At 37.6% G+C, this 22,397-nt stretch overlaps 1 protein-coding gene across 1 annotated transcript in view; it reads right to left on the bottom strand.

Annotated features, from left to right (window-relative positions):
* LOC128554158 (hemicentin-2-like) overlaps positions 1–22,397 on the bottom strand; it is a gene marked incomplete at both ends in the record, with an annotated part of 50,274 nt that overhangs the window by 2,917 nt on the left and 24,960 nt on the right. Inside the window, one exon of the mRNA XM_053535407.1 lies at positions 2,688–2,993. Coding sequence (XP_053391382.1) covers positions 2,688–2,993 — 306 coding nt within the window. The remainder of the gene's footprint in view (positions 1–2,687; positions 2,994–22,397) is intronic.

Below are 22,397 nucleotides of genomic sequence, written 5' to 3'. Positions count from 1 at the left end.
TTTAAATAAATATTTTCTTTGATATGACCTAATGACCTACTTTTTGACCCCAGATGACCCATATTCAAACGTGGACTAAATTTCATCAAGGCAATCATTCTGAGCAAATTTCATGAAGATCAATTGAAAAATACAGCCTCTGTCGCATACACAAGGTATTTCTTTGATTTGATCTAGTGACCTACTTTTCAACCGTAAATGACTCATATTCGAACTAAACATAGATTTCTCCTAGGCAATCATTCTGACAAAAATTCATGAACATCAATTGAAAAATACAGCTTCTATCATATAAACAAGGTCTTTCTTTGATTTGACCTAGTGACCTGCTTCTTGACCCCAGAAAACCAATATTCAAATTCAATCTAGATTTCATCAAGGCAATAATTCTGACCAAATTTCATGAAGAACAATTAAAAAATACTGCCTTAATTGCATACACAAGATTTTGCATTGATCTGATCTAGTGACCTACTTTTTCACCCCATATGACCAATATTCGAACTAAAATCTAGATTTCATCAAGGCAATCATTCTGACCAAATCTTATTAAGATCAACTGAAAAATACAGATTCTACCACATACAAAGTATTTTTCTTTTATTTGAACTAGTGACCTAGTTTCAGATCCCAGATGACCGATATTAACTCAACCTAGATTTCATCAAGGCAATTATTCTGAATAAATTTCAAGAAAATCAATTGAAAAATACAGCTTCTATCACATACACAAGTTTTTTTTTTTAATTTGACCTAGTGACCTACTTCTTAACCCCGAATGACCAATATTCAACCTCAACCTAGATTTTACCAACGCAATAATTTTGACCAAATTTCATGAAGATCAACAGAAAAATACAGCCTTAAAGTATTAGATCACTAATAGAGAACCTCCTTTTTGAAGAGTATTCAATTCCTACCATAAACCTATTTTTACTGCAATTCTTAGCGGGGCGTAGATTCAAGCCCTACTGGGACCAATTTTTTTTTCCTTATTTTCCTTTTTTTCTAGTAAGTTTTTACTTCTTTCAAGACTTATTATTGATTTCTTGTACAAAATTGGAAAAAGATGAATCTTATAAGCGATTTATTGGTGTTCAAAGTGAATTTACTACTTAAACAGAAGGAGTAGAGTTACACGTGGTGAAAGTTTTCTATTTTGCTTTCACTCTTAGATTATATATTGTGGAAGGAATTTAGGTAGGTTTTATGTCTGCACTAAGGTTATTTTTAAATGGAGTAAGCACAATTCAAAACAGAAACACAGTATTCGAACTTATTTTTTCAATGTTGAAGTATGAATTCTGTCTCATTAAATCCGTTTACTTGCGGCACCATAGAAAAAATGATATTGACATTTTTATTTTGTGTTTTATAATTGTTTACCAATAGTTTGATGTTTCTTTTATTAAAATTAATGGTAAAATGAGTTCTCTGCAAACGACTGTAGATAGTGGCTATCACTTTGAAATTTGTCTCTACTTGAGCTTGAGGAGATACCATAAGTTATACAAAATTTATAAAAAAATGGCACGGTAAAAGTTGTTTAAAAATTGCAAAATAGTGCAAAACACGGTAACCTTTCAGAAAATACCAAGCAAAGGCCATTTTGTAAACATTACTATTAGTCATCTAGTACCTTAATTGCGTACACAATGTTTTTTTTTATTTGACCAAGTGACCTACTTTTTGACCCCAGATGTCCCATATTCAAATTCAACCTTGATTTCATGAAGGCAATCATTCTGACAAAATCTTATGAAAATCAATTGAAAAATACTGCTTCTATCACGTGCAAAATGTTTCCCTTTGATTTGCACTTCTGACCTAGTTTTCAACCCTAGATGATCAATATTTGAACTCTACCAAATTTCATGAAGATCAATTGAAAAATACAGTCTCTATATAATCGCATACACAATGTTTTCTTTGATTTAGCCTAATGACCTACTTTTTGACCCCGGATGACCCATATTCGAACTCAGCCTACATTTCATTCAGGCAATCATTCTGGCCAAATTTCATGAAGATCAATTGAGAAATGCCGGCTCTATCGCATATGCAATGTTTTTCTTTGATTTGACCTAGTGACCTAATTTTTGTCCCTAGATGACACATTTTTGAACTAGGCCTAGATTTTATCAATGCAATCATTCTAACCAAATTTCATGGAGATCAATTGAAAAAATACCTCTATTGCATACACAAGGTTTTTCTTTGATTTGACCTAGTGTTGTTACTAGTGACAGACGACAGTCAGACGTCGGACATCGAGCGATCACAAAAGCTCACCTGAGCATTGCTAAGGTAAACTAAAAAAAATATTTTATTGTCTAATCAAGTTTTAACAAGTTCTGTCCAATAAATTCAGCATGGAGTCTTTAAGTCTATAAAAGCATACAAAACAATTAACAGAATGCACCTAAGTGTTTATTTGTTCAAGAGAGTTAATATTAAGTGCGGTCCGCAGATTGTTATCATCGTATGCATCTACACACCAACAAGCTACACACCAACAATCAACTAAATACCTCTATGCATAACAATGAAGGGCAGAAAACACAATAAAAACGCAAAAGCTATAACTCAACCAAACATTGTCTAACCAGAACATAATGCTGCACAGCTTTTTGAGGGCATTCTCTTTTCATCCTTTTTTTTCATTAAATAAAGAACTTAATTCTTACCTGGCACTGAAGGTGTGGTGTAATTAAGTATCTCTGTAAATGGGCTACTCCCTTCATTGTTAAAAGCAAACATTCTTATATAGTACGTTGTTGAATCATGAAGACCCGGCAGAACTTCAGAAATAGGTTCTAAACTCTTGTTCAGCCCGCCATAGACTGTTATATTGTTCCAAATGTTCAGGTCAGTACTAAGCTGTATTACAAAAGTCTGTGCAAGCCCTCCATGATATCCCCGTATCCATGACAGATGTGCTTTGTTATACTGAATACTGTCTACTGTGAGATTATTTGGCATGCTAGGAGGACCTAAATGAATAAAGAACAAGAGGGTCATGATGACTCTGGATCGCTCACCTGAGTAATATGAGCTACATGTTTCAAAGATAAAACTGATGATAAAATATTAAGAAAGTCAGTAGGTCACATTCATGGTCAATGATATTCAGTTTTACGATTGGTGTGCAAAACTGTGAATGTCATCAAAATATGACCTAGTCATTTCATGAGACAAATATTCTGACCAATTTTCATCAAAATTGGAAAAAACGTGGCTTCTAGAGTGTAAACAAGCATTTTCTTTGATTTCACCTAGTGAACTAGTTTTTGCACCCCACATGACCCAGATTAGAACTCGACCAAGATTTCATGAAAACAAGTTTCGTGAAGATTGGAGCAAAGAACGTGGCCTCTACAGAGTAAACAAACTTTTCCTTTGATTTGACTCCACATGACCCAAATTCAAAACCATTCAAGACTTCATGATAACAAACATACTGATCAAGTTTCGTGCACATCAAATGAAAAATGCAGCCCTTGTTGCCTACATAAGGATTTTCTTTGATTAAACCAGGTGACCTAGTTTTTTACTACAGATAACCAGATTCGAACACGACTTAAGATTTCATCATGAAAATCATTCTGATCAAATTCCATGAATATCAAATAAATAATATGAGCCACATGTTTTAAATGTCAAACTGATGATTTTTAGAAATTTTCCGATGTACAATCAAGTAACCCCTGGGGCAGGGCCAATTTTACCTCGGGGGTCATGATTTGAACAAATTTTGTAGAGGTCCGCTAGGCAATACTACATGTGAAATATCTCAGCTCTAGGCCTTCTGGTTTATTTTTAGAAAAATTTTGAAGATTATTCTATGTAAAATCAAGTGACCGCTGGGGCGGGGTCAATTTTGACCCCGGGGGTCATGATTTGATGAAATTTGTAGAGGTCAATTAGGCAACGCTACATGTCAAATATCTAAGCTCTAGGCCTTCTGGTTATTTTTAGAAAATGTTTGAAGATTTTCCTATGTAAAATCAAGTAACCCCTAGGGCGGAGCCAATTTTGACCCCAGGGGTCATGATTTGAACAAATTTTGTAGAGGTCCACTAGGCAATGCTACATGTGAAATATCTAAACTCTAGGCCTTCTGGGTTTTTTTTAGAAAATTTTGAAGATTTTTCTATGTACAATCAAGTAACCCCATGGGGCGGAGCAAATTTGACCCCGGGGGTCATGACTTGAACAAATTTGGTAGAAGTCAACAAGGCAATGCTACATTTCAAATATCTAAGCTCTAGGCCTTTTGGTTTATTTTTAGAAAATTTTTTAAAGATTTTCCTAGGTAAAATCAAGTGACCCCTGGGGCGGGGTCAATTCTGACCCCGGGAGTCATGATTTGAACAAATTTTGTAGAGAACTATTAGTCAATGCCACAGGTCAAATATCTAAGCTCTAGGCCTTCTGCTTTATTTTTAGAAAATTTTTGAAGATTTTCCTATATAAAATGAAGTGACCCCTGGGGCGGGGTCAATTTTGACTCCGGGGGTCATGAGTTGAACATATTTTGTAGGGGTCTACTAGGAAATGCTACATGTGAAATATCTAAGCTCTAAGCCTTCTGGTTTATTTTAAGAAAATTTTTGAAGATTTTCCTATGTAAATTAAGTGACCCCTGGGGCGGGGTCAATTTTGACCCCGGGGTCATGATTTGAATAATTTTAGTAGAGGTCTACTAGGCAATGCCACATGTCAAATATCTAAGCTCTAGGGCTTCTGGTTTTTGAGAAGAAGATTTTTGAAGATTTTCCTATGTAAAATCAAGTGACCCCAAATATCTAAGCTCTAGGGCTTCTGGTTTTTGAGAAGAAGATTTTAAAGTTTTTCCTTTCGGTTGCCATGGCAACCAGAGTTCTGCATGGAATTCAATTCTTTGAACAATTTTGAAAGGGGGCCATCCAAGGATCATTCCTGTGAAGTTTGGTGTAATTCTGCCCAGTGGTTTTCAAGAAGAAGATTTTTGTAGAAATTGTTGACGGACGACGGACGACGTACTACGCACGATTGACGACGGACATCAAGCGGTCACAACAGCTCACCTTGTCACTTCGTGACAGGTGAGCTAAAAAGTAGATCAGTAGGTCAAGGTCACAGTCAAGTGACATCATATTACTTGGGGTCATCAGGTAATTATTATTAAACAGTCTTGGAAATAGGATCAAATGATAAAAGATTTTTTCCTATATAACTCACATAGTAACTAAGTGACCCCAGGGCGGGGCCTCTTTGAATCCCAGGGGAATAATTTGAATAATTTTGGTAGAGGACTACTAGACAATGCACCATACCAAATATCAAAAGCCTAGGTCGTATGGTTTCAGACAAGAACGTTTTTGAGGTTTTTTTCCTATATAAGTCTATATAAAACTTTGGACCCCCAGGGCAACCCAGGGGTATGATTTGAACAATTTTGGTTGAGGACCATAAGACAATGCTACAAACCAAATATCAAAGGTCTAAGTGTTGTGGTTTCAGGCAAGAAGATTTTTAAACTTTTTTTCATATCTAAGTCTATGTAAATCTTGGGACACCCGGGGCGGGGCCATATTTGACCCTAGAGAGTTAATTTGAACAATCTTGGTAGAGGACCACTAGATAATGCTACATACCAATTATCAAAGCCCTAGGCGGTGTGGTTTTGTACAAGAAGATTTTCAAAGTTTTCCCTATATAAGTCTATATAAAACATGTGACCCCCACGGCCAGAGCCATATTTGACCCTAGGGGGATAATTTGAACAATTTTGGTAGTGGACTACTAGATGATACTACATACCAAATATCAAAGCCATAGGCTGTGTGGTTTTGTACAAGAAGATTTTCAAATTTTTCCCTGTATAAGTCTATATAAACCATGTGACCCCCAGGGCGGGGCAATATTTGACCCTAGGGGGGATACTTTGAACAATTTTGGTAGAGGATCACTAGATGATGCTACACACCAGATATCAAAGCCTTAGGCCCTATGGTTTTGGACAAGAAGATTTTTAAAGTTTTTCCTTTTGGTTGCCATGGCAACCAGAGTTCTGCATGGAATTCAATTCTTTGAACAATTATGAAAGGGGGCCACCCAAGGATCATTCCTGTGAAGTTTGGTGTAATTCTGCTCAGTGGTTTTCAAGAAGATTTTTTTAGAAAATGTTGACGGGCGCACAACTGACAATGAGCGGTGACAATAGCTCACCATGAGCCTTTGGCTCAGCTGAGCTGAAAATAGGACTGATATTAAACTGGATATCTTTTTGATTGCAGAAGTGTTTTACACAACCAGCCTTTCTAACTGGATCAAAAGAACAAGAGGGTCATGATGACCCTGGATCGCTCACCAGAGTAATATGAGCTACATGTTTCAAATGTCAAACTGATGATTTTTAGAATTTTTTTGGAAGATTTTCCGATGTACAATCAAGTAACCCCTGGGGCGGGGCCAACTTTACCCCGGGGGTAATGATTTGAACAAAGTTTTTAGAAGTCTACTAGGCAATGTAACATATCAAGTATCTAAGCCTTCTAGTTTATTTTTAGCAAATTTATGAAGATTTCCCTATGTACAATCAAGTAACCCCTGGGGCTGGGTCAATTTGACCATAAGGGGTCATGATTTGAACAAATTTTGTAGAGGTCTACTAGGCAATGCTACATGTGAAATATCTAAGCTCTAGGCCTTCTGGTTTATTTTTAGAAAATTTTGAAGATTTTACTATGTACAATCATGTAACCCAATGGGGCGGGGTCAATTTCATCCTGAAGGTCATGATTTGAACAAATTTTGTAGAAGTGTACTAGGCAATGCTACAGGTCAAATATCTAAGATCTAGGCCTTCTGGTTTATTTTGAGAAACGTTTTGAAGATTTTCCTATGTAAAATCAAGTGACCCCTGGGGCGGGGTCAATTTTGACCCCGGGGATCACGATTTGAATAAATTTTGTAGAGGTCCACAAGGCAATGCTACACGTGAAATACCTAAGCTCTAGGCCTTCTGGTTTATTTTTAGAAGTTTTTTGTAGATTTTCCTATGTAAAATCAATTGACCCCTGGGGCGGGGTTAATTTTCACCCATGGGGTCATGATTTGAAAGAATTTTGTAGAGGTCAACTAGGCAATGCTACATGTGAAATATTTAAACTTTAGGCCTTCTGGTTTATTTTTAGAAAATTTTCCTATGTACAATCAAGTGACCCCTGGGGCGGGGTCAATTTTGACCCCGGGGTCATGATTTGAACAAAATTGGTAGAGGTCTACTAGGCAATAATTCACACCAAATATCTAAGCTCTAGGGCTTCTTGTTTTTGAGAAGAAGATTTTTAAATTTTTTCATTTTGGTTGCCATGGCAACCAGAGTTCTGCATGGAATTCAATTCTTTGAATAATTTTCAAAGAAGACCATCCAAGGAACATCCCTGTGAAGTTTCATCAAAATTGGCCAGTTGGTTTAGGAGGAAATGTTGTTTAAAGGAAATTGTGGACGGACGACGGACGGACGGACGTACAACGGATGGACGGACGTACAACGGACGGACGCTGGACGGTGAGCGATCACAATACCTCACCCTGAGCACTTTGTGCTCAGGTGAGCAAAAAAATGGAAAAAAGGAGTCTCTATGTTTTGTTGGATTATGGGGCAGGAGAGGAAAACAGAAATAAATGTAAACAAGAGCTCTACTTTACAGGGAATAACAAGCCTGTTTATAAGCAGAGTGGCAGTAAACAAGAGCTGTCACAGGAGACAGCGCGCTCGACTATTTCGATGCTGGATAGTGAAATTGGGAACATCTGAGGAAACTAGAGCTGTCACTGGAGTGTTTAATGACTCCAATTGTGGATTAAGATATTGCACAATAGCCCGAGTCTATGTCAAAAATATCAACTTACAGTAATAAGAGAGGAAAAGATAAAATATATCGAAACACTAATTAAGTATATCCTAAGCAAAAAGGGGCATAATTCATTAAATATTGGTGCCAGATTTTATGCACCTTGTGTCAAATGGTGTGGGTGATGATGTTGAACAATTATTTTAAGTTTGAATCAAATCCATTCAGTAATAACAGAGACAGAGTAAAAGTGCATCAAAACTTTAACCTAAAATTCTAAGTAAAAAGGGGGAATAGTTAATGAAAAATTGGTGCAAGAGTTATGCACCTTGCGTCATATGGTGTGGGTGATGATGTTGAACAACTATTTTATGTTTGAATCAAATCCGTTCAGTAATAACAGAGACAGAGTGAAAGTGCATCAAAACTTTAACCTAAAATTCTAAGTAAAAAGGGGAAATAATTCATGAAAAATTGGTCCCAGAGTTATGCACCTTGTGTCATATGATAAGGGTGATGATGTTGAACAATTGTTTAAGTTTGAATCAGATCCATTTAGTAATAACAGAGAGAGAGAGTGAAAGTGCATAAAACTTTAACCTGAAATTCTAAGTAAAAAGGGGAATAATTCATGAAAAATTGTGCCAGAGTTATGCATCTTGTGTCATATGATGTGGGTGATGATGCTGAACAATTATTTTAAGTTTGAACTAGAACTGTCACAGGAGTGACTCATACCCCCACCATACGGTCTTGTCACAGAAGAATGGCAACCATAAGTAATCTTAAATTTACTTTACATAATATTAAAATGTCAAAAAAGCTTAATACTTAAAAGAAGTTTACTCATCTTTGGAGTACTTCATCCTGGGCTTCCACATATAAGTAATACTAGTATAATTATGTGCCCTGGATGAGGGATGAGGTAAATATAAAAAATCTCTAATATTAGCGATACACTAAAAGTGAATACAAAAAAATTTCTTACCGACCCATGTTACCACAGAAAAATGTATTTACTGTTTACATAGGACTGATAATAAAAAAGTTAGAAAAATACCAAAAATATTGAAAATCTAAAAATAGGATTTCTAAAAATAGACTAATTCCTGGAATTTAAGGGGAAGAAACTCGGTACAAAAGTTAAAAAAAAAGGTTACTTCCCTTTGGCTCTAAGCCAATCAGAATGAGGTTTAGTGAAAATACATCAACATTAACCTTAAATGCTAAGTAAAAGGGGACATAATTCAAGAAAAATTGGTGTCAGAGTTATGCACCTTGTGTCACATGATGTGGGTGATGAGGTGGAACATCTATTTTAAGTTTAAATCAAATCCATTTAGTAGTAACTGAGATACAGTGAACATACATCAAAATTAACCTTAAATTCTAAGTAAAAAGGGGCATAATTCATGAAAAATTGACGTCAGAGTTATGCACCTTGTGTCACAGGATGTGGGTGATGTGGTGGAACATCTATTTTAAGTTTGAATCAAATCCATTTTGTAATAACTGAGATATAGTGAAAATACATCAAAATCAACCTTAAAGTAAAAAGGGGACATAATTCATAAAAAATTGACGTCAGAGTTAAGCACCTTATGTCACATGATGTGGGTGATGAGGTGGAACAATATTTTAAGTTTGAATCAAATCCATTCAGTAATAACTGAGATATAGTGAAACTACAACAAAATTAACCTTAAATTCTAAGTAAAAGGGGACATATTTCATGAAAACTTGGTGTCAGAGTTATGCACCTTGTGTCACATGATGTGGGTGATAAGGTGGAACATCTATTTTAGGTTTGAATCAAATCCATTTAGTAATAACTGAGATAATAGATTTCGGGACGGGACGGGAGTGGACGCGAGGGCGACGCGACAAAACTGACTCCTATATACCCACCTCCAAACATGTTTGGTGAGGGTATAATAATAAAATCCATTCAGTAATAACAGAGGTGGAGCGAAAGTGCACCAAAACTTTAACCTGAAATTCTAGGTAAAAAGAGGGAATAATTCATGAAAATATGGTGCCAGAGTTATGCACCTTGTGCCATATGATGTGGGTGATGATGTTGAACAACTATTTTAAGTTTGAATCAAATCCATTCAGTAATAACAGAGATAGATTGAAAGTGCATCAAAACTTTAACCTGAAAATCTTAGTGAAAAGGGGGATGATTCTTGAAATATTGGTACCAGTGGTATGGCCTTTATGTCAGATGATGTGGATGATGATGAGGAATAAGTATTTCAAGTTTGAATCAAATCCATCAAGTAACTACAGAGGTAAGTTGAAAAAAGAGAAAGTGTAAAAAAAACTTTAACCAAGGTGGGGACGCGGAAAGACGCCGACGCCGACGCCGGGGCGAGTAGGATACCTCTCCTTATACTTTGGATAGTCGAGCTAAAAAAATAAGAGCTGTCTAAGGAGACAGCACGCTCGACTATTTCGGTGCTGGATAGTAAAACTGGGCACATCTCAGGAAACTGGAGCTACCACTGGAGTGACTCCGATGGTGGATGAAGATATTGTACAATAGCCCGAGTCAAAAATATTAAGTAATTAGAGAGATAAAGTGTATCAAAACACTATATAAGTATATTCTAAACAATGCATCAAAACTTTAACATAAAATTCTAGTAAGTAAATGGGGGAACAATTCATGAAACAAGAGGGTCATGATGACCCTGAATCGCTCAACTGAGTAATATGAGCCACATGTTTCAAATGACAAACTGATGCTAAGCCTAAAATATTAGAAAGTAGGTCAGTATGTCACAATCATGGTCACTGAAAGACAGTGTTAAGATTCGTGTACAAAACTGTACATGTCATCTAAATTTCAAGGCTGTATCTTAAAAAACAAAGTAGGGCAGTAGGTCAAGGTCACAGTCAAGTGATCCCTAATCGCTTGGGTCATCAGGTAATTATAATTGAACAGTCTATGAAATATGACCTGATAATTTTTGAAGTATTTCTTGTTAAGTAACTCATAATTATAACAAGTGACCCCCGGGGCGAGGACTCTTTTCACCCCAGAGGCATATTTTGAAAAAAAATTGTTATAGATCCACCAGGCAATGTTACACACCAAATATCAAATGCCTAGGCCTTGAACTTTCATATAAGAAGATCTTTAATTTTTTCCCATATAAGTCTATGTTAAACTTGGTAAGCACTGGGTAGGGCCTCTTTTCACACTAGGGACATAATTTGAACAAATTTGGTAGAGAAACAATAGGAAAGGCAACATACTTGATATCAAAAGCTTAGGCCTTGCTGTTTCAGGCAAGAAGATTTTTAAAGTTTTTTCCCTATATAAGTCTATATAAAACACGGAATTAAATTCTTTGAAAAATTTGTAAGGGGACCACCCAAGGATCATTCCTGTGAAGTTTGGTGTAATTCTGCCTGGTGGTTTTCAAGAAGAAGATTTTTTTAGAAAATGTTGACAGACGCACGACTGACGACGCACGACCGATGACGGACATTGAGCGGTCACAAAAGTTCACCATGAGCCTTTGGCTCAGGTGAGCTAAAAACTGTGCCTGAGTTATGCAATTTGTGTCATATGATGTGGATGATAAGGTGGATCAACTATTTTAAGTTTGAATCAAATTAATTCAGTAATACAGAGACAGAGTGAAAGTGCATCAAAACTTAAACCTGAAATTCTAAAAAGGGGGGAATAATTCATGAAAAAGTTGTGCCAGAGTAATGCACATTGTGTCATATGATGTGGGTGATGATGCTGAACAACTATTTAAAGTTTGAATCAAATAAATTCAGTAATAACAGAGAGAGTGGAAGTGCACCAAAACTTTAACCTGAAATTCTAAGTAAAAAGGGGGAATAATTCATTAAAAAAATATGTCAGAGTTATTCACCTTGCTTCATATGATGAGGGTGATGATGTTGAACAACTATTTTTTTTAAGTTTGAATCAGATCCATTCAGTAATAACAGAGATAGAGTGAAAGTGCATCAAAACTTTAACCTGAAATTCTAAGTGAAAAGGGGGGATAAATCATGAAATATTGGAACCAGGGTTATAGCCCTGAGGTCAGATGATGTGGGTGATGATGTGGAATAACTGTTTTAAGTTTGAATCAAATCCATCAAGAAAGTGTTAAAAAAAACTTTAACCAAGGAGGGGACATGGAAAGACACCGACGCCGACGCCGGATCAAGTAGGATAGCTCTCATACTTCGTATAGTCGAGCTAATTAGAATGTGTCTGTAGAACACAGGGTGTTCCCCCCACACTGGTACATTTGCCACAAAAAAGGGGCAATAATTTAAATGTTGCAGTGTTAATAGGGTTTAGCCTAAACAAACATTTTATAAAAAGAATTCATTATTCCAGGCCATATACTTTTGAGCTATAAGCATTACAAAAGCAAAGCCTTGAAATGTCTAATGGTTGTGGGTTTTTGGTAGATTTATTTTCTGTTTAAATGCCAGTCTATGAATATACATGAATGAGAAACAAATACAAATTTAATGTGCCTTATGTCTAAGATGAACTCTGCCTGACCCAGCTTGTGATCTAACCTTGGGCTGGAATACCTTATCACTGATAGATCTTATATAATCAAAATGGTCAGTGTGTGTGGATACAGGTTGAATAAGAATGCTTGTTCACTGATAATTCATCTGCACTGTTTATGAATGGGACTATTTTGTGTAGCACATGTGATTCGGAATAAAATAAAGATGCTATGATTGTAAGAAATACAATATAAACCCGCAACCAAAAACTCCTCTATTTTGGCTATTTCAAGGGCCATACCTCTCTGTAATAAGTGCAAAGACTCTCAAGAAGAATGCCAAGTGTGCAAGGTCAGATCATGATAAAGACTCAAGCAAGGTTTAATGAATTACATTAAATACGTTTTGAGTAAGGCACATAATTAGGTGGAAATGTGCATTTTCTTACTATTTCAGGTGTCGTAACTTTAAAAATAGGGGTGTAGCCAGCCAAAAACTAAGAGGTGTGAAAGTTTATATCATGATAAAGATTAATGCAAGTTTTCAACCATTTATATTAAATACTTTTTGAGCTAGGTGTGTCACAAGGTGAAAATGTGCATATTTTACTATTTCAGGGTCCATAACTCTCAAAATAGGAAGCAGATCCAGATGAAAAATAGGAGATGCGCATGTTCATATCATGATAAAGGCTCATACAAGGTTTAATTAATTTATATGAAATACGTTTTGAGCTAGGCGCATCACAAGGTGAAAATGTGCATTTTTGACTATTTCAGGGGCCATTACTCTGAAAACAGGGGACAGAGCCAAACAAAAAGTAGGAGGTGCACAAGTTCATATCATGATAAAGACTCATACAAAGTTTAATAAATTTATATGAAATATTTTTTGAGCTAGGTGCGTCACAAAGTAAAATGTGCATTTTTGACTATTTAAAGGGCCATAACTCTGAAAATAGGGGGCAGACCAAAATGAAAAATAGGAGGTGCGCAAGTTCATATCATGATTAAGACTCTTAAGACAGGTTTTACTGTAATCCGATTTGTTTTGTTACCTATCTAATTAAGTTAATTGCAGTTATTTGTCATAAAACATACTTATCCATTAAAATATTCTATGTTCACCAGAAATACCTCCCAAAAATTCCCAACCTCCGATCATCTTTCACAATCCTAGGCCGAAGCGTTCTTGAGTTATCATCCGGAAACCATTTAACTGTTCAGGGTCACTGTGACCCTGACATTTGACATACAGATCTCAAAATCAATATGGGTCATCTGTTGGTCATGACCAACCTCCTCATTAACTTTCATGATCCTAGGCCTAAGCATTCTTGAGTTATCATCCGTAAACCATTTAACTGTTAAGGGTCGCTGTGAACTTGACCTTTGACATAAAATCTCAAAATCAATAGGGGTCATCTGCTGGTAATGATCAACCTTCCTATTAACTTTGATGATTCTAGGCCCAAGCGTTCATGAGTTATCATCCGGAAATAGATTGGTCTACATACGGACCAATCGACTGACCGACAGACATCTGCAAAACAATATACCCCTCCTTCGAAGGGGGCATAATAATGATTTGTTTGTTTTGTCTGTTCTGACTGTTTTTAACAGTATTTCAGTCATGTAAGGGCAAACATTGAACCTAACCAGTGTTTCTGGATTATGTACCAGTACAAACCTGTTCTCCGCAAGTAACTGCCAACTACCTGGCATATATAAGAGGTGGAGGACGAATGATTTCAGATGCAATGTCTTTTATCAAATAGTCACGGAGAACATTATGCCCCACCCGAGGATGGAAATCGCGACCCTGTGGTATGTTGACCAGCGCTCTCCCTACTGAGCCAAGCAGAAGAGCTAATAAATAATGAACCTGTACAAATAGTCAAAGGGTATAAATACCTAGGAACACAGTTTTTGACATCTGGAAGTTTCTTAGGTGCTAGAAAACATTTGGCAAACCAAATAAACACAGTTATGCCTATTCTTTTTCCAAGAATTTTTAATCTTGATCTACAATTTTATTTACAAATGAAACTTTTTGATAAATCTGTTCTGATTCTTAAATATAACTCTGAAGCATGGGGGTTCCAAAACCTTGATTTAATAGAAACAATTCATAACAAGTTTTAAGAACAAGAGGGCCATGAAGGCCCTGTATCGCTCACCTGACCTATTGACCTAAAAATCATCATGATTAACATTCTGACCAAGTTTCAATAAGATATGGTCATAAATGTGGCCTCTACAGTGTTAAATAGCTTTTCCTTTGATTTGACCCGATGACCTAGTGTTTGACCCCACATGACCCAGATTCGAACTTGACCTAAAGATCATCAAGATTAATATTCTGACTAAGTTTCATGAAGATACAGTTATAAATGTGGCCTCTATAGTGTTAACAATCTTTTCCTTTTAGATGACCTAGTTTTTGACCCTGCCTGACCCAGATTCAAACTCGACCTAAAGATTATCAAGATTAACATTCTAACTAAGTTTCATGAAAATACAGTCATAAATGTAGCCTCTAGAGTGTTAACAAGGTTTTCCTTTGATTTGACCTTCTGACCTAGTTTTTAACCCCACACGACCCAGATTAAGATATGATCTTAAATGTGGCCTCTACAGTGTAAACTAGCTTTTCCTTTGATTTGACCTAGTGACCTAGTTTTTGATCCTACATGACCAATATTCAAACCGGATTTTGGGATCATCAAGATAAACATTCTGACTAAGTTTCATGAAGATACAATCATAAATGTGGGCTTTACAGTGTTAACAAGCTTTTCCTTTGATTTGACCTGGTGACCTAGTTTTTGACCCCAGATGACCCAATATCAAACATGTTCAAGACTTTAATGAGTGTAACATGCTGACCAAGTTTCATTCAGATTGAGCCCAAATTGTGACCTCTAGAGTGTTAACAAGCCTTTTCTTTGATTTGACCCGGTGACCTAGCTTTTGATCCTAGATGACTTAATATCGAACTCGTGCAATAGTTTAATGAGTGTAACATTCTGACCAAGTTTCATTAAGATTGGGCCCAAATTGTGACCTCTAGAGTGTTAACAAGCCTTTTCTTTGATTTGACCCGGTGACCTAACTTTTGATCCTAGATGACCCAATATCGAACTCGTCCAAGACTTTATTGAGGGAAACATTCTGACCAAGTTTAATTAAGATTGGGCTCAAATTGTGACCTCTAGAGTATTAACAAACTTTTTCTTTGATTTGACCCGGTGACCTAGTTTTTTACCCCAGATGACCCAATATCGAACTCGCCCAAGATTTTATTGAGGGTAACATTCTGACCAAGCTTCATTAAGATTGGGCCAAAATTGTGACCTCTTAAGTGTTAACAAGCTTTTTCCTTTGATTTGACATGGTGACCTAGTTTTTCACCCCAGATGACCCAATATCGAACTCGTCCAAGATTTTATTGAGGGTAACATTCTGACCAAGTTTCATTAAGATTGGGCCAAAATTGTGACCTCTATAGAGTGTTAACAGTCGAATTGTTGACGACGACGACGCCGCCGACGGACACAGGGCGATCACAAAAGCTCACCTTGTGCAAGAAAAGTATACCATTGTATATGTTCTATGGAGAATTAGGTTGTTATCCGTTAGGAATAATAATTAAAACAAGAATGATTAGCTATTGGTGCAAATTGATTATGGGCCACGAGAATAGATTAACAAGAATATGTTATGAAATATGCCTCGTTCAACTTCAAATGCATGCATTTCATAACAAGAGGGCCCTGGAGGCCCTGTATCGCTCACCTGAAGAAAGTAGGTCAGTAAGTCATATTCATGGTCAATGAAGTCAGTTTTAAGATCGGTGTGAAAAACTTTACATATCATAAGAATTTCAAGGGTCTATCTTAAACAGCCCTAGGTTGCTCACCTGAGAAACACACCATAACACACCATAACACACCATAACAGTGTAAACATGTTTGACCTAGTGATTTCACTAATGGTGACAAATGCCACCGCAGCACCTTGACCTTTGACCTGGTGACCCAAAAGTGGGTCAGTGGGGTGGTGTACTCATTAAGTACTATCAGCATGTGAAGTTTGAAGGTCCTGGGTGAAGTGGTTCGCATGTAAAGTGCCTTCATGCAAAAAGTTAACGTTGGCCCCTGTGATCTTGACCTCTGACCTGGTCACCCCAAAGTCAGTAGGGTTGGTGTACTCATAAAATACTATCAGCATGTAAAGTTTGAAGGTCCTGGGTGAAGTGGTTCGCGGGTAAAGTGCCTTCATGCAAAAAGTTAACGTTGGCCCCTGTGATCTTGACCTCTGACCTGGTCACCCCAAAGTAAGTAGGAGTGGTGTACTCAATAAGTACTATCAGCAAGTGAAGTTTGAAGGTCCTGGGTGCAGTGGGTCGCGAGTAAAGTGCCTTCATGCAAAAAGTTAACGTTGTGACGAACGAACAGACGGACAGTTGAATGTACTTTCAAGCAAAAAGTTAACGTTGGCCCCTGTGACCTTGACCTTTGACCTGGTGACCCCAAGGTCAGTAGGGGTGGTATACTCAATAAGTACTATCAGCATGTGAAGTTTGAAGGTCCTGGGTGAAGTGGTTCGCGAGTAAAGTACCTTCAAGCAAAAAGTTAACGTTGGCCCCTGTGACCTTGACCTTTGACCTGGTCACCCCAAGGTCAGTAGGGTAGTATACTCAATAAGTACTATCAGCATGCGAAGTTTGAAGGTCCTGGGTGCAGTGGTTCGCGAGTAAAGTGCCTTCATGCAAAAAGTTAACGTTGTGACGAACGAACAGACGTGTATTTTCTTTGATTTGACCTAGTGACCCATATTCAAACTTGACCTAGATTTCATAAAGGCAATTATTCTGACCAAATTTCATGAAGATCAACTGAAAAATACAGCCTCTATCGCATACACAATGTTTTTCTTTGATTTGACCTAGTGACCTACTTTTTGACCCCAGATGACCCATAAACTAACTCAACCTAGATTTCATCAAGGCAATTATTCTGACCAAATTTCATGAAGGTCAATTGAAAACTAGAGCTATCACTAAAGGTGATGAATGTACCCCCTGCATGCAATGACACAGTACACAGGCTTTCAAGTGACCTTTAATGAAAAAGTAGGAGAAAAGTAGGAGCCTCTGATATAAAAAAGTAGGAGAAAAGTAGGAATCTGATTATAAATAGTAGGAACTTATGAGAACAAATTTGCAAGTTTTAGAACAAAAGCATCACCGGCATACGTCACCGGCGAAGTGCATAGTGCCAAGAGGGGGTAGGTTTGGGAGGGGGGCCTCTGTCCAAGTTGGGGAAGGAATAAGTGGATCCTCTCCCTCAATGTTTTGATATAATGTCTAAGTTCTGAATTACTGGAGGGGTACTCCCCTCCTTTTAGGGGTGATGGTGGGGGTCAGAAGCTGTCCCCTGGAAAATATTGAAATACAAGTATGAATAGGTGGGGCTTTTTTGCATTTTTTTGTCTAAATTTTGAGGTATGGACGGAGGTATCCAAGTCATTTGGTGGGGTGGGGTCAGGGGGCTCTCCCCCTGGAAAATTTTGCAATACAGGTATGAAATGGTGGGCTCTGGGTGCATTTTTTGGTCTTAATTTTTAGGTATGGAAGAGGTATCACAGTTATTTTAGGGAGTCAGGGGGCTGTCCCCCTGGAAAATTTCGAAATACAGGTATGAAATGGTGGGCTCTGGGTGCATTTTTTAGTCTTAATTTTTAGGTATGGGAAGAGGTATCCCAGTCATTTTAGGGGGTCAGGGGGCTCTCCCGCTGGAAAATTTTGAAATACGGGTACGAAATGAGCTCTGTTGCATTTTTTGGTCTAAATTTTAAGGTACTGGGAGGGGTAGTTTCCAAATTTTGGGAAGCCAGTGTGTTCTCCCCCTGGAAAATTTTAAAATATTGGTATGAAATGGAGGCTTCTGGTGCACTTTGTGTCTAAATTTTGAGAAAATATTAATCCTTGGCCAAAATAGTTGGTTGCAACCTTGATGAGTATAGGTCATTTCTCAGCAAACTGGGGAGGGGCTGAGGCATGGGTACCCTCTTTTCAGTCCTGGATCTGGGCCTGATTCTTGTACATTTACTCACAATTACACAGCAGCACAATATGTAAGGTTTTTTCTATTTTCATGATGCTTTGAGGTCCCCATTGTACATAGCTACCTGCAACCTCTTATGCTCCAAAATCAAGGTCAGTCTTCAACTCACATAATGAAGAGGTCACCAGCAGCATATCAAAGGTCTCTAGAGCCTCACCAGTACACCATCAGTCCTTACATTCATTATACAAATAGACTTAATAAAATTTCTTAACATATTTTTTCTTCTTTAGATAAAAAAGTAGGAATAATAGGAGTTTTTTCGAAGAAAGTAGGAAAAAGTAGGAACAGACCTAAAAAGCAGGAAAAGTAGGAAAAAGTAGGACTACTTGAAAGCCTGAGTACATTGCAATTTGACGCACACAATATTGCATAAAGATATGGACTGTATGTATATAGACTGTATGTATACAGTATAGTAACAAAAAAACGAAGTCCCATGACTATGCAGAATATTTATCTTAAAGAGCGTAACATGCACCATGCAAAACTAGGGTTGGTACTGATCACTTATGTGAAGTTTCATTAAATTGTGTGCAAGGGTTCGGACGATTAGGCGCACACAAGATTGCATATGCAGACTGTATGTACATAGTATGTTAACAAGTAAAAAAGTCCATAACTCTGCAATTTTTGTTGTTGAAAGAACCTAACATGCCCCATGCCCAATTACTGTAGTTACTGTTCACTTGTGTGAAGTTTCATGACATTGTGTCAAGGGGATGAGGAGAGATGGTGCGCACAAAATTGTGTCTATGTATATAGTATAGTAACAAAAAACAAAGTCCCGTAACTCTGCAATTTTTTTTTCTGAAAGAACCTAACATGTCCCATGCACAACTACTGTTGTTACTGATCACTTGTGTGAAGTTTCATTAAACTGTGTCAAGAGGATGAGGAGAGATGGTGCGCACAAGATTGTGTCTATGTATATAGTATAGTAACAAAAAACAAAAGTCCCGTAACTCTGCAATTTTTTTTTCTGAAAGAACCTAACATGCCCCATGCATAACTACTGTTGTTACTGATCCCTTGTGTGAAGTTTCATTAAATTGTGTCAAGAGGATGAGGAGAGATGGTGCGCACAAGATTGTGTCCATGTATATAGTATAGTAACAAAAAACAAAGTCCCGTAACTCTGCAATTTTTTTTTTCTGCAAGAACTTAACATGCCCCATGCACAACTACTGTTGTTACTGATCACTTGTGTGAAGTTTCATTAAATTCTGTCAAGGGGATTAGGAGAGATGGAGCGCACAAGATTGTGTCTACGGACAGACAGACAGACAGACAACCTGAAACCAGTATACCCCCCATTACAACTTTGTTATCGGGGGGTACAAATACAGCCTCTATCGCATACACAAGGTTTTCTTTTATTTGACCTGGTGACCTTCTTTTTGATCCCAGATGACCCATATTCAAACATGACCTAGATTTCAGAAAGGCAATCATTCCTACCAAATTTCATGGAGAACAATTGAAAAATACAGCCTCTATCGCATATACAAGGTTTTTCTTTGATTTAACCTACTGACCTAATTTTTGACCCAAGATGACCCATATTCGAACTTGACCTAGATCGCATCTAGGCAATCATTCTGACTGTAATTCGTGAAGATTAATTGAAAATTACAGCCTCTATCGCATACATAAGGTTTTCCTTTGATTTGACCTAGTGACCTAGTTTTTGACCCCAGATGACCCATTTTCGAACTCGGCCTAGATCAGTCAATTGTCTGATGTTTAAGTCTGATATCAAAATGGAGAAATACTTGATCACGTTGCCCAAACATTTACATTTAAAATTATTCAATATAAGAACAGGAAATCACAGGCTGCCAATAGAAACGGGAAGATGGAGGTAGTCATTTGTTCCATATGCAGACTGGAAGTGCCGGCACTGCCAACTTAACCATTTAGGTGATGAATTTATCTACATCCTCAATTGCTCGTTCTATTTAGACCCCCTTAAAGGAAATATATCCCTAAATACTACTATACTCGACCGAACGGTCAAAATTTTTCAGATCTGGAGCCAGTTGTTCGAAACTTTAACAGTTGATTAAGGTAACAGTCGATTAACTTTTAGAGTAATATTTCGACACTTTAGAAAACGTAGAAACCTAAATGTATGACTTAAGGATTATGAACACTGAAACCAAGACTAGTATTTTGAATCAAAATTTAACAAGCGATTAGTTTAACAGTCTGTTAAAGTGTCGAACAACTGGGCCCTGATGTCTTTCTTGCTCTAACAAATCACTCACTTCTCTTTTCGCCCGAGAGATAATGAATGCTTTTAAAAGTTAACATGTATTAACAGCAAAGCAGACCTTTGACATACTGACCTCAAAATCAATAGGGGTCATCTGCTTGTCATGACCAACCTCCCTATCAACTTTCATGATCCTAGGCCCAAGAGTTCTTGAGATATCATCCGGAAACGGTTTAACTGTTCAGGATCACTGTGTGTGTGTGTGTGTGTGTGCGTGTGTGTGTGTTCAGGTTTAACATCTGTTTCAACAATTTTTCAGTCATATAAACGACGGTGTCTACTCGAGGCAGTGAGCCCAATGCCCAACTTTAAAGTGCTCATTGGAATATCACGCCATAGACACGTGACATCATACCCCACCCAGTCACAATATATTGACACCAGGCTGACCAGTCCTAATACTACCCTCCTAATGCTAAGTGCCAAGCGAGGAAGCTGCTAGTATAATTTTTACGTCTTTGGTATGACGCAGCCGGGGATCAACCCACAACCTCCCGCACTTGAAGGGGATGCTCTACCACTAGGCTACTGAGGCGGTCAGGGTCAATGTGACCTTGACCTTTGACACACAGACCTCAAAATCAATAGGGGTCATCTGATGGTGATGACCAACCTTCCTATCAACTTTCATGATCCTAGGCCCAAGTGTTCTTGAGTTATCATCCAGAAATGGATTGGTCTACAAACAGACCGACTGACCTACCGACCGACAGACCCACTGACATCTGCAAAACAATATACCCCTCATTCAAGGGGGGGGGGGGGGGCATAAATATCCTTGATGATATGGTATTACTATTTCATAACAAGAACACCGCCTTGCGGGTGCTGACGCTCATCTGATTTTTTTGTATAATAGAAATATTTTCCTACCCATTCTTGCAAAAAGCAGGATAGAGTTATGTTTCTTCATGTATAGTGTCCACTTACGATGGTGAAAAACTGTTGCAAGTTTTAAAGCAATAGCTTTGATAGTTTATGAGAAAAGCTGACTTAAACATAATACTCAACCAAGAAAACTGATTTTCTAAGTCCAAAAGGGTCAATAATTATTGCAACAAGGAGCTGCATTCAATAAACGCTTGATGCCCCCGGTGGCACCCTTGTCGATACAAAGCAACCTAAGTCCAAAACGAGGTCAAGGTCAAACTGAGGTCAGATGATGTGTGAATATGAGGAATGGTCACAGGTTACAACTGTATTAGTATCAATTCATTCTTGTAAGCAGTATTGATGTTATACGAAACAGTCCCATTTGGTTAACCAAGAGATGGCCCATATAAAGCAACCTAAGTCCAAAATGAGGTCAAGGTAAAGGTCAAACTGAGGTCAGATGATGTCTGAATATGAGGAATGGTCACAGGTTACATCTGTATTAGTATCAATTCATTCTTGTAAGCAGTATTGATGCTAGACAAAAGGGTCCCATTTGGTTAACCAAGAGATGGCCCATATAAAGCAACCTAAGTCCAAAATGAGGTCAAGGTCAAGGTCATACTGAGGTCAAGTGATGTCTGAAGATGAGGAATGGTCACAGGTTACATCTGCATTAGTATCAAGTCATTCTAGTAAGGGGTATTGATGCTAGACGAAACGATCCCATTTGGTTAACCTCGTACGGACTGACGGACGAACAAACGAACGA

This window comes from Mercenaria mercenaria, unplaced genomic scaffold, assembly GCF_021730395.1.
Source record: "Mercenaria mercenaria strain notata unplaced genomic scaffold, MADL_Memer_1 contig_4765, whole genome shotgun sequence".
Lineage (NCBI taxonomy): Eukaryota > Metazoa > Mollusca > Bivalvia > Venerida > Veneridae > Mercenaria > Mercenaria mercenaria.
The sequence above is the reverse complement of the archived record's forward strand: the minus strand, read 5'-3'. Positions and strand labels throughout refer to the sequence as shown.